This window comes from Salmo trutta, chromosome 12 (genome assembly GCF_901001165.1).
Source record: "Salmo trutta chromosome 12, fSalTru1.1, whole genome shotgun sequence".
Taxonomy (NCBI): Eukaryota; Metazoa; Chordata; class Actinopteri; order Salmoniformes; family Salmonidae; genus Salmo; species Salmo trutta.
Genome location: NC_042968.1, coordinates 85452935 through 85469380, shown reverse-complemented (window position 1 = coordinate 85469380; position 16446 = coordinate 85452935). Strand labels below are relative to the sequence as shown.

The following is a 16446-nucleotide window of genomic DNA, read 5'->3' as shown; positions in this document are numbered from 1 at the left end:
CATTTAGCAGACGCTCTTATCCAGAGTGACTTACAAATTGGTTAGAGTTATGTAGTGTAGTGTTCTGTAGGTTAGCATAGTGTTATTAAGTGTAGTGTAATGTTATGTAGTGTAATATTATGAAGTGTAGTGGTATGTAATGTAGTTTGGTGTTATGTAGTGTAGTGGTATGTGATGTATTTTAGTATAGTGTAGTATGTAGTGTAGTGTCATGTTATGTAGTGTCATGTAGTATAGTGAAGTAGAGGGTTGTGTAGTGTACTGTTATGTAGTGTAGTGTTACATAGTGTAATGTTATGTAGTGTAGCATAGTGTTATTAAGTGTAGTGTAATGTTATGTAGTGTAATGGTATGACGTTTAGTGGTATATAATGTAGCGTAGTATACTGTTATGTAGTGTAGTGTAGTGCGTAGTGTAGTGTAGTGTAGTGGTATATAATGTACTGTAGTATAGTGTAGTAAACTGGTATGTGGTGTAGTGTTATGCAGTGTAGTGTTAATGTAGTGTAGTGTCATGTCATGTTATGTATTGTAGTATAGTGTTATGTAGTGTTATGTAGTGTAGTATCATGTTATGTAGTGTAGTGTAGTATAGGTTTGTGTAGTGTACTGTTATGTAGTGTTGTGTTATGTAGTGTAGTGTAGTTTTATGTAGTGTAGTGTTATGTAGCGTAGTATCATGTTATGTAGTGTAGTGTAGTATAGGTTTGTGTAGTGTACTGTTATGTAGTGTAGTGTTATGTAGTGTAGTGTAGTTTTATGTAGTGTAGTGTTATGTAGCTTAGTGTTATGTAGTGTAGTGTTATGTAGTGTATTGTTATGTAGTGTAGTGTAGTGTAATACAGTGTATGTTACTTACTATGTTCATGAGGGTGAGGAGGTACTTCTGGATGTTCTCTCTGCCATGGAAGTGGACCACAGAGTAGTCCACCCCCAGTAGAACCTCCATGTTGAACAGCTCAGGTTCCTCGTGGGCCTGGCGTCGGGCCCGGGCCCTCCTGGTCCGGTTCAGTTTGTGATGCTGCTGCTGCACTCTGGACAGTGCCTGCAGGTCCATCAGACCACCCAGAACTGACCCTGAACAACATAACATACAGACAGATATATGGGGAAGAAGGCCTTAGAGAGGAGTCACGGTATCTAATGGCACTGTACCGGAATGTTATTTAAGCTGGATGATATTAGCCAGTAAAATTAAAATAAACAAAGTACTGACTCAAATAGGATTATTTTCCAAAAATGGTTTGGTGCTGTATCCTTGTAAGTAATCCAGCGTGAGAATGGTATAAAATCAATTTAGGTTTGTATGTATAATTTGGAGTGCTAATTATATATATATTAGTTAATAGCCATTCTGGGAACATACAGACAAGTGAATGTGTCTAATTCACGGTGCATAACCTTTTCTATTCCGTTTGGAAGTCTTGGGGTAAAACAGGTTGATCTGACAGCTTGTTAAAAAGTATAATCCTCCCAACAGTTTTTTTACACACACACACACACACACTCACACTCACACTCACACTCACACTCACACTCACACACACTCACACACACTCACACACACTCACACACACTCACACACACACACACACACACACACACACACACACACTCACACACACTCACACACACTCACACACACACACACACACACACACACTCACACACACACACAAATGGACACACACACATCCTGTCAGAGTACATTATTCCAACGCTGTATGAACCTTGGCTGAGCATAGCTTTTCTCTCCAGCCGGGTTTGAAAGAGACAGATTAGTTAAAGGCCCAATGCAGCCATTTTTATCTCAATCCCAAATAATTTCTGGGTAACAATTACGTACCTTACTAGCTAGGTTTCCATCCAATTGGCGACAGATTTCCATGCAAATATTCTAGTTTCCAGTAAACTGGCTTGTTGGGATAAAAAGCAGTGCATGATGACCTAGTGAGCACAACATTTTCATGTACCGATTAAAAATCTAAGGTTCAATGTGTTTCCATCGCATTTTCAACTCTACCGAAAACTGTTGTGTTAAAAAGCAAATGTGTCTACTCTGGTCCTGGCACTTGCGTTCTAGCCAACAGTTTGCAGATACAGTGCGGGTAGGTTGTGCGGGTAGGTTAGTCTACATGATGAGATTTGTATGGATAAGTCCAGCATTGATCATCATGTCACAAGAATAAGACCCTCAATATTAATTGGAAAGTCACATCAAGCTCATCACCGTGCACTTTCACCACTCTGTGAAGTTCATCAGAACTTATTTCAATTGTAGCCTAATAAATGACATGGTTTCCAGAGTCTTAGTGGGAGGACCACACAACATATCATCACGTGACTCCATATTTAAAGACGGTTCTTGCATAATTAAAGCTGCCATATGTAACTTTTTTGGGTAACCCGACCAAAATCACATAGAAATGTGAGTCTTAGATCTGTCACTGATAGCAAGTCTAAGAAGCGGTAGATATGTTCTATGTGCATTATTTCTACGCTTCCTGGTCTTAAGTTTAGTTTTTGCGTGTTTTACTTTTGGTTGTGTACACCAGCTTCAAACACTATATTTTTGGTTATGGAAAATATATTTTAAAGTGGTATAGATGGTACAATGATTCTCTACACTATACTTGCTTGTTTTGTTATACTGAACTATTAGAATTTTTGCAACCAGGAAACAGCGGAGCGATTTCTGCATAGTGCAGCTTTAATTTTACCGATACAAAAAGATCCCATCAGGACGAACAAACAAATTATCTGTAAGCATTTATAAACTTCCTGTTTACATCATTTACTCACATAAAAAAAATAGCTTCTTAGCAATTTCTCAAGCAAGAATTTTGCAAGGACTGTCTGGGAGTGGTGTGAGTGGAGAGTGGAAAACTGGCAGAGATGTCACCAGGCAGGCCAAAACTTCATCCCACCAAAACAGTGGTGGGATGACAGCTCTTACACTAAACGGGCATTATCATCATTTTCACACTTTTACAGTACTATTCCAACCTCATAGTGTGTAAATATAAATATAACAACACAAGAAAATATATTTTTTGGAGGACTGCACTGGGTCTTTAAGACAATAGCAAAATCTTGGGTTTGCTCCTAAGAATACACATTCCTTCATTGGTGAAGTGAAAATCATTCTGACATCCTCCCCTGCACATCTGTCTGTAACACAGCTCTCTTTGCCTCGGATGAATTCATACTCAGGTATGTAACCAAGGAGCCATGCCACTCAAACGCTCTCTACACATGCAATATCTCAATGACTCAATGAGGGTGGGAGGTTATGAGTGGAGAAACACCCAGAGACTGAGAGACAGATTGATAGAGACGGTCCAACAACACAGTTCAGCCAAAACTGTTGTCATCCTTGATTGTGACCAACAACAACACATTAATAAAATGATGCAAACTCTTACTGTAGAGATGAATTGTAGCTGTGATAAATAAATTACCTAAACTGCATAATGGGAATACTATGCCATACTTAGCAAGAGGATCTAGCAGGGCATCTTTATAGTATTATTATTGTCTTTACTATGTACATTGCGGTAAGAAAATATTGACACCCTTGATAAATATGAGAAAAATCAATAATTCAAATATTGAGGTATATTGTACGCTCCAAAAAATTGGGAAATTATATTATTTTATACTAATACAATTGCTCAGAGAAAGTGATTTTGTTTAACAAGTAATATTTTTTTTAATCAAAAAGGTAATGGTCAAAGTTATGGACACCCCTACAGATTCTTATAAATAAAGTAGTCAAAAGGGTAATATTTGGTCCCATATTAGCATCCAATGACTTCATCAAACTTATGACTCTACAAACTTGTTACTTCAGATGCATTTGCAGTTTGTTTTGGTTCTGTTTCAGATTGTTTTGTGCCCGATAGAAATGAATGGTAAATAATGTATTTAGTCATTTTGGAGTCACTTTTATTATAAATAAGAATAGAATATGTTTCTTAACACTTCTACATTAATGTGGATGCTACCATGATTACGGATAATCGTGAATAATGATGAGTGAGAAAGTTACATAGGGTCAAAGATCATACCCCCAGACATGCTAACCTCTCACCATTACCAATAGGTTAGCATGTCTTGGGCGTATGATCTTTGATCTTTTCTTCATTAGAATCTTTAAAGGTGTTAACCCTTTAGAGAAAAAAATGATTACTTGTTAAACAAAGTCTCTTTCTCTGAGCAATTGTATTAGTATAAAATAATATCATTTCCCTTTTTTTTACACAATATAGCTCAGTATTTGAATTATTTATTTTATACAGTCATTATTGCTCATTTTTTATCAAGAGTGTCAACAGTTTCGGACCCCATTGTACATTGCTAAGTCCAAAATGGGCTATACTGTATCGCAGAAAGGTGGAAAACTTCATACCCTCCTGTACTGCAACTGCCAATCAGAGGATCATCAGAGAAGGAAGGGAAGGGCCATCCTCCTCGGTGAATTTGATAAAAAAATAAAAAATAGTGAAGCATTAAAAAAGTTATCCTTTTTAGGTAAAACTATACTAAATATATTAATGTCACCGAATAATTGAATAAAACATACTGTTTTGCAATTAAGGTCTACAGTAGCCTCAGCAGAACTCTGTAGCTTCTGTCCTTCTCTAGGTACATTGACATCAATAAGGAGAAGCAAGAGAGAGAAAGAGAGACTGAGAGAAAGAGAAAGAGAGAGAGAGAGAGAGAAAGAGAGAGAGAGAGAGAGAGAGAGAGAAAGATATTTGGTTGTACTTTTTTTAACTTTCACTTTCAGTTAGCTAGTGAATGCAGCTACTAGCCTACTCAAACACCTGGCACAAACAGAGAGGTTTGCTATGTTACCTAGCTGGCTATGGCTATCCAACACTGGAACTCTTCCAAGTCAAGATAAGCTTTTGTATTGCCACCGGGGCCCACCGGTATAACTGCTAATCTGCTTTCTGACTACACTGTACTGCATGATTGTAGCGATTTAACTAACACGTTAGTTCTAGTAGCTATGTTGGCTATGACATGATAACAATGGTAGGCTGTGTGTAGCGGTTAGCGGTCATGATATGAAGGTTTGGCTAGGAAAGGTTTTTTCGCCTGGTCACACACAGCTGATGTGTTGTGCACTGAAGTCCGTAAGCGAAGGAAAAACGTGAGAGGATTAGAACGCATATTTCCAGTGCGGTCGGGAAAATATTCTGTCCCCTTGACTTTTCCACATTTTGTTAGGTTACAGCATTATTCTAAAATGGATTACATTTTTCCCTCATCAATCTACACACAACACCCCATAATGACAAAGCAAAAACTGTTTTTTAGAATTATCACATTTACATAAGGATTCAGACCCTTTACTAAGTACTTTCTTGAAGCACCTTTCACTGTGATTACAGCCTTGAGACTTCTTGGGTATGACGCTACAAGCTTGGCACACCTGTATTTGGGGAGTTTCTCCCATTCTTCTCTGCAGATCCTCTCAAGCTCTGTCAGGTTGGATGGGGAACGTTGCTGCAAAGCTATTTTCAGATCTCTCCAGAGATGTTTGATCGGGTTCAAGTCGGGGCTCTGGCTGGGCCACTCAAGGACATTCAGAGACCTGTTCCGAAGCCAGTCCTGCGTTGTCATGGCTATGTGCTTAGGGTCGTTGTCCTGTTGGAAGGTGAACCTTCGCCCCCAGTCTGAGGTCCTGAGTGCTCTTGGTCACCTTACCATGACCCTTCTCCCCGATTGCTCAGTTTGGCCAGGGTGGTCAGAACTAGGAAGAGTCTTGGTGGTTCCAAACTTCTCCCATTTAAGAATGATGGAGGCCACTGTGTTCTTGGGGACCTTCAATGCTGCAGAAATGTTTTGGTACCTTTCCCCAGATATGTGCCTCGACACAATCCAGTCTCGGAGCTGTACGGACAATTCCTTCGACCTCACGGCTTGGTTTTTGCTCTGACATGCATTGTCAACTCTGGGACCTTATATAGACAGGCGTGTGCCTTTCCAAATCATGTCCATTCAATTAAATTTACCACAGGTGGACTCCAATCAAGTTGTAGAAACATCTCAAGGACGATCAATGGAAACAGGATGCACCTGAGCTCAATTTCGGGTCTGAATACTTACATAATAATGGTATCTGTTTAAGTTTTTAATACATTTGTTAAAATTTCCAAAAACTATTTTTGGACTTTTATTTACCCCATTTTAGAATAAGGCTGTAATGTAAAAAAATGTGGAAAAAGTCAAGCGGCACTGTATAACTGTTGGACTAATAATTACACCCTAGAGTAGCTAGATGCAGGTAAGAGTATGGAAGGCGATATTGAATGAGCCAGACTTTGTCACATTGATTTTTCAAAATTCTCTTGATATGTGCACCTACGTTGTAAACTTTCATTCATAGTCTAGGTTGTAGCAACCTCATGATGGGTACAGGGGAAATTTGAGTATCATGTAGTAGCCTAAACCTATCGATGTTACATTGAGCTGGGGGAATGGAATATGAATGGCAGTCATCCAATATTCTGTAATAAGGCCATACTCATAAAAAAAAGTTATCCTCCCTCATCTTAAATTTCACCAACCGCCACTGCTGCCAATATCATTTCAATGACACAAAAAGCATTAACGGTATAAATCCACCACATTTAAATATAGCTTGGATGATGACAGGGGAGCTCCTGCATTTTCTATCAGGACAAAGTCAAGCCTATTGGCCCAGTAGTGATAAAACTCAGACTAATAACAAAGCAATAGGGTTCACATAAGGCCAGTCATATTTTTCAGAAAAACCTCCTCAACATACATCTATTAGTTCATTAAGTCTGTGTCCTGCACAATAAACAATCTCCTCAGGTTAAATAAAGGTGCAGATTTATGGCTGATTCACAGACAGACAGAGTGGTTCGACTAGAGGACAGAGTGCTTGGACGGCCCTGCTGCTGCCTGGCCACTGCACAGGAACTCATATACTGCAGGCATTAAATCTCATTATTAAATGGGAGATTGGTTACATTAGCAGATTACAGATTTTTTTATTTTCTTATATCTCTGGCAAAATATATGTAGAGAATCTAGATGTAAGAAAGATGAAAGATAATGTTATGGAAGGGTGAAGACAAAGGTCATCAATAAAAATATTTTTCATAGTTCTCTTTAAAACTGGAATCCTTAATGGTGAAACTGCCACATCCATTTGGGATATTACAACAACAAAGTTACTGTAAACAACAAACACGGCAACAAAACCGAAACAATAACAGAGGTGCTGGGGCGGACAGTGACGCTGTTTCCCCTAATGCGGATTCCATCTTTAAAATTACATTATTACTCCTCAATATATCCAGGCTGTATCACATCCGGCCGTGATTGTGAGTCCCATAGGGCGGCGCCCAATTGGCTCAGCGTCGTCCGGGTTTGGCCGGGATAGGCCGTCATCATCCTTAACTGACTTGCCTAGTTAAATAAAAAAATTAAAAATAAATCTTGAAGCGTTGTCTTTGTATGTACTTCTGTACTGCTATTAAATTTTGATATGAGGGAACAATGGCGCCGGAGAAAAAGGCCGACGTTTTACGTGTCCCCAACCAATTGTGTTTTTTTGTTCGTTTATTTCCGTTGTTTGTAACTTATTTTTTTACTTATTTTGTACATAATGTTGCCGCTACCGTCTCTTATGACCGAAAATAATTTTTCAATTACAATTGCAATTACTCACCACGGACTGACAGAATCCTTTTTTCCATTTAAGAGCCGGACGCGAATGATATACTGCTTTCTCGGGAACAGGCCCAGATCACTGTGATTTGTGTGAAGAGGAGGCGGAGAAAAAGGGGCCAGAGGACGGGCTGCCTTCTGAGGATAGAACAGTGGCGTCTGGTAAGACAAGGGGCGGCGGACGATGTACTTTTGTAAATAACAGCTGGTGCACGATATCTAAGGAAGTCTCGAGCTATTGCTCACCTGAGGTAGTTTATCTCATGATAAGCTGTAGACCACACTATCTACCTAGAGATAGTGTATTTTTCGTAGCTGTTTACATACCACCACAGACTCAGGCTGGCACTCAGACAGCATTGAATGAGCTGTATTCCGCCATAAGCAAACAAGAACACGCTCACCCAGAGGCAGCGCTCCTAGTAGCTGGGGACTTTAATGAATGGAAACTTAAATCCGTTTTACCAAATTTCTATCTCGATGTTAAATGTGCAACCAGAGGGGAAAAAACTCTGGACCACCTTTACTCCACACACAGAGACGCATACAAAGCTCTCCCTTGCCTTCCATTTGGCAAATCTGACCATAATTCTATCCTCCTGATTCCTGCTTACAAGCAAAAATTAAAGCAGGAAGCACCAGTGACTAGATCAATAAAAAAGTGGGTAGATGAAGCAGATGCTAAGCTACAGGATTGTTTTGCTAGCACAGACTGGAATATGTTCCGGGATTCCTCCAGGATTCCTGCATTGAGGAGTACACCACATCAGTCATTGGCTTCATCAATAAGTGCATCGATGACGTCGTCCCCACAGTGACCCCACAGTACATACCCCAACCAAAAGCCATGGATTACAGGCAACATCCGCACTGAGCTAAAGGCTAGAGCTGACGCTTTCAAGGAGCGGTACTCTAACCCGGGCGCTTATAAGAAATCCCGTTATGCCCTCCAACGAACCATCAAACAGGCAAAGCATCAATACAGGACTAAGATCGAATTGTACTACACCAGCTCTGACGCTCGTCGGATGTGGCAGGGCTTGCAAACCACTACAGACTACAAAGGGAAGCACAGCCGAGAGCTGCCCTGTGACACAAGCCTACCAGATGAGCTAAACTACTTCTATGCTCGCTTCGAGGCAAATAACACTGAAACATACATGAGAGCACCAGTTGTTCCGGAAGACTGTGTGATCACGCTCTCCGCAGCCGATGTGAGTAAGACCTTTAAACAGGTCAACATTCACAAGGCCGCAGGGCCAGACGGATTACCAGGACATGTACTGTGAACATGGTGTCTGGCAAGTGTCTTCACTGACATTTTCAACCTCTCCCTGTCCAATACCAACATGTTTCAAGCAGACCACCATAGTGCCTGTGCCCAAGAACACTAAGGTAACGTGCCTAAATGACTACCGATCCGTAGCACTCACGTCTGTAGCCATGAAGTGCTTCAAAAGGCTGGTCATGGCTCACATCAACACCATTATCCCAGAAACCCTAGACCCACTCCAATTTGCATACCGCCCCAACAGATCCACAGATGATGCAATTTCTATTGCACTCCACACTGCCCTTTTCCACCTGGACAAAGGAAACACCTATGTGAGAATGCTATTCATTGACTACAGCTCAGGGTTCAACACCATCGTGCCCTCAAAGCTCATCAATAAGCTAAGGACCCGCGGCCCCTCAGGGGTGCGTGCTCAGTTCCCTCCTGTACTCCCTGTTCACTCATGACTGCATGGCCAGGCACGACTCCAACACCATCATTAATTTTGCCGATGACACAACAGTGGTAGGCCTGATCACTAGCAACGACGAGACAGCCTATAGGGAGGAGGTCAGAGACTTGGCCGTGTGGTGCCAGCACAACAACCTCTCCCTCAACGTGATCAAGACAAAAGGAGATGATTGTGGACTACAGGAAAAAGAGGATGAGCATGCCCCCATTCTCGTCGACGGGGCTGCAGTGGAGCAGGTTGAGAGCTTCAAGTTCCTTGGTGTGTGTTCCTTGGTGTGCCTCTGACACCGGGCCCTAAAAAAGACTCCACCCATCCTAGTCATAGACGGTTCTCTCTGCTACCACACGGCAAGCGGTACCGGAGCGCCAAGTCTAGGTCCAAGAGGCTTCTAAACAGCTTCTACTCCCAAGCCATAAGACTCCTGGACATCTAATCAAATGGCTACCCAGACTATTTGCATTGCCCCCCCTCTTTAACACCGCTACTACTCTCTGCTGTTTTCATCTATGCATATTACCTAAACTAACCGGTGCCCCCGCACATTGACTCTGTACCGGTAGCCCCCTGTGTACAGTCTCGCTATTGTTACTACTCTTTAATTACTTGTTACTTTCATTTCTTATTCTTATCCGTATTTTTTTTAAACTGCATTGTTGGTTAGGGGCTCGTAAGTAAGCATTTCACGCATGTGACTAATAAATTCTGATTAGATTTTTTAAATTTTATGAATTCTGTCTTCATGGACTCCTGCCCAGGTCAATTCTGGGCCCTCAATCGAAGCTTTGGAATAGATGGATCGGACCTGGCAACCCAAGCAGTCAATAAGAATAATGGATCAGACCTGGCAACCCAAGCAGTCCATAAGAATAGACAGATCAGACCTGGCAACGCAAGCAGCCTGGGAAGTAGAGAGGGGACAGGGGACAAAATACCCATTGCTCAGGTTACCTTCAGCTCACACCAGGGCCAGTCTTTATTCCACCCCATCAAAGCCACAACTCAGCATATTCCAACACAGGCACCCTGAGCCAAAGTGGATGCTGCTCACCCATTATAGTATCACAATGTCAACTGACACGGAATTTAAAAACAACAAAGTCATCATATTTCAAGGGTAAAGCCTTCGAAGAACAACGGTGTTCTCTGCCGTGGACTATAAATAGAGTGATAGAGAGGAGGGTTGGTCACGTGTGCCGGATTTCTATACCGATGATTCTGCAGACATCGACTCCTCATTAGTGTTGATAGATACTGTGTGTCATTGCTGATGGTGTTAATACTGGGCTTCCCAGTAGCAGTCTTCAAGATCCCCTCATATTATACACAGAGGAAAAGTGTGAGTTGAATAAAGATGGTGACATGATGGCGCTTTGTAATGATAAAACGGTTGAAGAGAAAGCATTGAACCACAGGTGTTTTTTTATTAGAGTGTCTTGGCTACTTCAAGAGTTTCTACTTCATGTATAAATAGCATGGTGCCTGGTGCAGTCCTAATGCTGTTAGTGCAGTCCTAATGCTGTTAGCTGTAACCCCCGGTGGGACAGTGGAGGTTGCACCCTTGAGGCAGGTACTTAGCCAACGGGGCCTCCGGGAACATTTCAGTGACAATGCAAAAGCTAAACCATAGCAGAGAAACCACAGAAGTCACTGGATCAGCTGCTTTCAGTCTAAATGTCAACAGAAAGCACTCGGCTCCAAGACTCGGAGGTGGATGCATGTGCCAGTAGGATGCATGGGGAGTGAGTAGCTCCTATAGCTGCAGGAAGTAGTTTGGGGGTGGGTGTGCTGTGATTTTTTGAATGGGGAGGGGGGGGGGAGGTCGGGGGTTGCAGAATAAATAAAATTGCTTGCGCTGAAGACATACATCTAAATCAGTCTGCAAATACAGGACTAGTAAAGGTCCAGTGCACAATTTTTGTCAGATTTATTTTTTAAAACTAAATGTATTTTGAGTGTTTACCAGCATTTGTAACTTGAGACTGATAATTATCTGTACAAAACAGTTAATCTGATTATACTTGTGGAATATAAAAATACTTGCTTGATATATGTTTCCAGTTCCTTGAAATACAACTTATTTCTATGTGAAAACTGAAATGGTTTATTCATTCCTTTTCCATTTTAGTAGACACTCTTATCCAGAGCAACTTACAGTAGTGAGTGCATACAATTACATACTGGTCACCCATGGAAATCAAAAATCCCAACCCTGGCATTACAAACGCCATGCTCTATCACCTGAGCCACATCATCAAACCACATCGTCACAAACCACTTGATGTCTCAATGTACTCAATTACTGTATTGTACATTGTTTTTCAGGCTGATGGAAAGTCTACAGCTACAAACCTAGATGACCAGCCTATGTACAATACAATAATGTACATTTACATTAAGTAGTTTGTAAGGATGGTAAATTAATACTGCACAAAAAGTGGTTGTTTTACATGTTATTTAATGTGGATGTTATGTGTCTTTGCCCATAACTTTGCACCTTTTGATGTAAATGTTTGAGGACAGGGTTTTATTATTTCTGGATTCCATTAGAATGACTATTCACAGAGAAAGCGACAGGGCAACAACTCTTAGAATTCCAGCTATTGAATCCTGCAAGATACTGTTCTTAATTATACAACTCACTTTTTTGCCAAAATGGAGATGCTGAAACAATGTTTTTGCATGCGCTACAGATGTCTATATTGGGCCGCTAATACTAGTAAAGGCCCAGTGCACTACTTTTGTAAATATTGTTAATATTTTGTTTTTAAATTCAGATTTTTCAGGGGGTGCTGCAGCACCTTCAGCAACCCGACTTCCGGCGGCTATGGTAACTCCGTTTTGTACCAACAAAAATGGGGTTATACGTAGAAACCAGAAAACAAAGTTTAAATTAAGCCTAAAAAATCTATAAATCAACATATCCCCAAGCAACTGGGAGAGTGTGAGCGATCGGTTAAGTACAACAGCGAACCAATCAATTGGTAAAGCGGCTCGGCGACACGAATCCAATAAGCCGTGGCTTTCCCCAGAGGAAAAGACGAGGAGCAACTTGGAGATGCAAACGAGAGTAATGAACTGTTAAGGGCTATCCAGGAAAACATAGCTAAAATGCTCTCAATGCACACCAAAACAAAAAAACTTCTACAATCTGTTTTTAAAAAAGTATATTTGCTCGAAAAGAAAGTACAGGCTACCGTGTCAGACACGCACAAACAAGGCGTGCACATGAACGAACAAGGTAACAAAATGAGCTTTTTGGAAACAGTTGCAGCCTTTAGAAGATGATTTGGACTAGCAATAAAACCTAATGCGACAAAACAACATGAGAAAACCTAATGAGACGAAACAATATTATTATTATTCATTTTTTTAAATCTTTATTTAACTAGGCAAGTCAGTTAACCTTCCTTGGGTAGGGGGCAGTATTTTCACATCCGGATGAAAAGCATGCCCAAAGTAAACTGCCTGTTACTCAGGCCCAGAAGCTAGGATTTGCATATAATTGGTAGATTTGGATAGAAAACACTCGAAAGTTTCTAAAACTGTTAAAGTTATGGCTGTGAGTATAACAGAACTGATATGACAGGCGAAACCCCGGGGACAAACCACCCCCCCCCCAAAAAAATGTTCAGCATACCACTGTTTTCAATGACTGTCACAATCCTCCCAGATTGTAGTTCCTAGGGCTTCCACTAGATGTCAACAGTCATTAGAAAGAGTTTCATGCTGGTTTTTGGAAAAATTTGCCAGAAATTGTAGTTTTTCTAGGTGGCTCCCATTTTGGCTGTAGTGTTTCCAAGCGCATGGAAGAGAGCGCGTTTTTTGGTATTTGTCTCCGGTATAGACAATAACGATTCTCCGTCTTAAAATGTATAGTTTATTTACGTATTAGGGTACCTAAGGTTTGATTATTAACGTTGTTTGACTTGTTTGGAAAAGTTTATTAGTAATGTTTGGGATTCATTTTGTATGCATTTTGATGGAGGGAAACTGGGTGGATTATTGACTGAAGCACACCAGATAAACTGAGTTTTTATGGATATAAAGAAGGACATTATCGAACAAAAGGACCATTTGTGATGTATCTGGGACCTTTTGGAGTGCCAACAGAAGAAGATCATCAAAGGTAAGGCGTTTATTATATCGCTATTTCTGACTTTCGTGGCGCACCTGCCTGGTTGAAATATGTTTTTCATGCTTTTGTATGCAGGGCGCTGTTCTCAGATAATCGCATGGTGTGCTTTCGCCGTAAAGCCTTTTTGAAATCTGACACAGCGGCTGGATTACCAAAAAGTTAAACTTTATTTTGATGTATTACACTTGTGATTTTATGAAAGTTAAATATTTATAATTCTGTAGTTTGAATTTCGCGCTCTGCGATTTCACCGGATGTTGGCCACACTACCGTCCCTCCTGCCCATAAGAAGTTAAAAACAAATTCTTATTTTCAATAACGGCCTAGGAACAGTGGATTAACTGCCTTGTTCAGGGGTAGAACAACATATTTTGACCTTGTCAGCTCAGGGATTTGATCTTGCGACCTTGCGGTTACTAGTCCAATGCTCTAACCACTAGGCTACCTGCCAACCCATGAAACAACATGAGAAATCCTAATGAGACGAAACAACATGAGAAATCCTAATGAGAAAAAACAACATGAGAAATCCTAATGAGACGAAACAACATGAGAAATCCCATTGAGACGAAACAACATGAGAAAACCTAATGAGTCAAAACAACATGAGAAAACCTAATGAGACAAAACAACATGAGAAACCTAATGAGACAAAACAACATTAGAAAACCGAATGAGACGAAACAACATGAGAATATTGACGAGGAAAAAGGAGACCTTTCCAGCTACGTGGTCAAACTGATATAATTCTATAGCTAGAGGACTCTTGATATCTCCAGGAGTGATAAGTATATTTTTGTCTTTATTTGTTGTGGTTTAGTACTGTCTTTTTGTTACCTAGGGTCATCTACTTTAACCTGTTGGGGCTAGGGGGCAGTATTTGCACGGCCGGATAAAAAACGTACCAGATTTAATCTGGTTACTACTCCTGCCCAGAAACTAGAATATGCATATAATTAGTAGATTCGGATAGAAAACACTCTAAAGTTTCTAAAACTGTTTGAATGGTGTCTGTGAGTATAACAGAACTCATATGGCAGGCCAAAACCTGAGAAGATTCCATACAGAAAGTGCCCTGTCTGACAATTTGTTGTCCTTCTGTTGCATCTCTATCGAAAATACAGCATCTGTGCTGTAACGTGACACTTTCTAAGGCTCCCATTGGCTCTCTAAAGCTGCCAGAAAGTGTAATGGGGTGTCTGCTGTCTCTGGGCGAAGAACAGCAGGAGAATGTGTGAGTGGTCAGCCTGGGGACAGTGACACTGGAGATGCACGTTCATGAGAATTCTAAAAAAAATTCTTTCAGCCTTTGAATGAATACAACGTTGCCCGGTTGGAATATTATCGCTATTTTACGAGAAAAATAGCAAAATTGATTTTAAACAGCGATTGACATGCTTCTAAGTACGGTAATGGAATATTTTGAATTTTTTTTGTCACGAAATGCGCTCGCGCGTCACCCTTCGGATAGTGACCTGAACGCATGAACAAAACGGAGCTATTTGAATATAACTATGGATTATTTGGAACCAAAACAGCATTTGTTGTTGAAGTAGAAGTCCTAGGAGTGCATTCTGACGAAGAACAGCAAAGGTAATCCAATTTTTCTAATAGTAATTCTGAGTTTAGGTTGTCCCAAACTTGGTGGGTGTCAAAATAGCTAGCCGTGATGGCCGGGCTATGTACTCAGAATATTGCAAAATGTGCTTTCGCCGAAAAGCTATTTTAAAATCTGACACCGCGATTGCATAAAGGAGTTCTGTATCTATAATTCTTAAAATAATTTATGTATTTTGTCAACGTTTATCGTGAGTAATTAAGTAAATTCACCGGAAGTTTACGGTGGGTATGCTAGTTCTGAACATCACATGCTAATGTAAAAAGCTGGTTTTTGATATAAATATGAACTTGATTGAACAAAACATGCATGTATTTTATAACATAATGTCCTAGGAGTGTCATCTGATGAAGATCATCAAAGGTTAGTGCTGCATTTAGCTGTGGTTTTGGTTTTTGTGACATATATGCTTGCTTTGAAAATGGCTGTGTGATTATTTTTGGCAGGGTACTCTCCTGACATAATCTAATGTTTTGCTTTCGCTGTAAAGCCTTTTTGAAATCGGACAATGTGGTTAGATTAACGAGAGTCTTGTCTTTAAAATGGTGTAAAATAGTCATATGTTTGAGAAATTGAAGTTATAGCATTTTTGAGGTATTTGTATTTCGCGCCACGCGATTCCACTGGCTGTTGACCAAGCGTCCCACCTAGCCCAGGGAAGTTAAGTGCTGCCTGTATTTCCAGTGGCCTACTTGGTGTGTGAACGGCTGATTGCTCTTAATTTACAGATATTTGTTGACACATCAACCAGGATTAAGGGGCAGGGCAATTTGTGACTTGTTTCAGTAATCAGTGGCTGTATTGAAGGGGGAGTGGCTTCACCTCTCATACATAAGTGTTTGTACTTCAGTCTGCCCAGGTTTCTCAGACAGTTCTGTGAAGTTATTAGAGGAAGGAAAGACAGGAAGGCTCCACACCACTCTCTCACTTGAGTATCTTACCTAGTTATTTTCAGACAATAAAAGGTTTGCTCTTTTTTAGCTTGGGCATCTATGTGTGTGTTTTCTATACCTGTACGCTCCTCTCACTGTAGGCTATACAGACGCTCCCCACTCCTTGGCTGCAACCCTTCTAATTTAGTGTACCCTGCACTCACAACCCATGTGGAATTCCGTGTCTCTGGCAGCATTTGGAACTGCTGATCTGCGTTCAAGAACGTTGAGTTCATCTCAGCCTATACTGCCTTTCAGTCCCTTGACTTTTTGGCCCTAACAGAGACATGGATCACCCCAAGG

General features: G+C 40.7%; 1 protein-coding gene across 1 annotated transcript in view; it reads right to left on the bottom strand.

Annotated features, from left to right (window-relative positions):
• LOC115204532 (A disintegrin and metalloproteinase with thrombospondin motifs 2) overlaps positions 1-16446 on the bottom strand; it is an 80458-nt gene that overhangs the window by 38916 nt on the left and 25096 nt on the right. Inside the window, exon 4 of the mRNA XM_029770188.1 lies at positions 860-1077. Within this exon, the coding sequence (XP_029626048.1) occupies positions 860-1077 (218 nt within the window). The remainder of the gene's footprint in view (positions 1-859; positions 1078-16446) is intronic.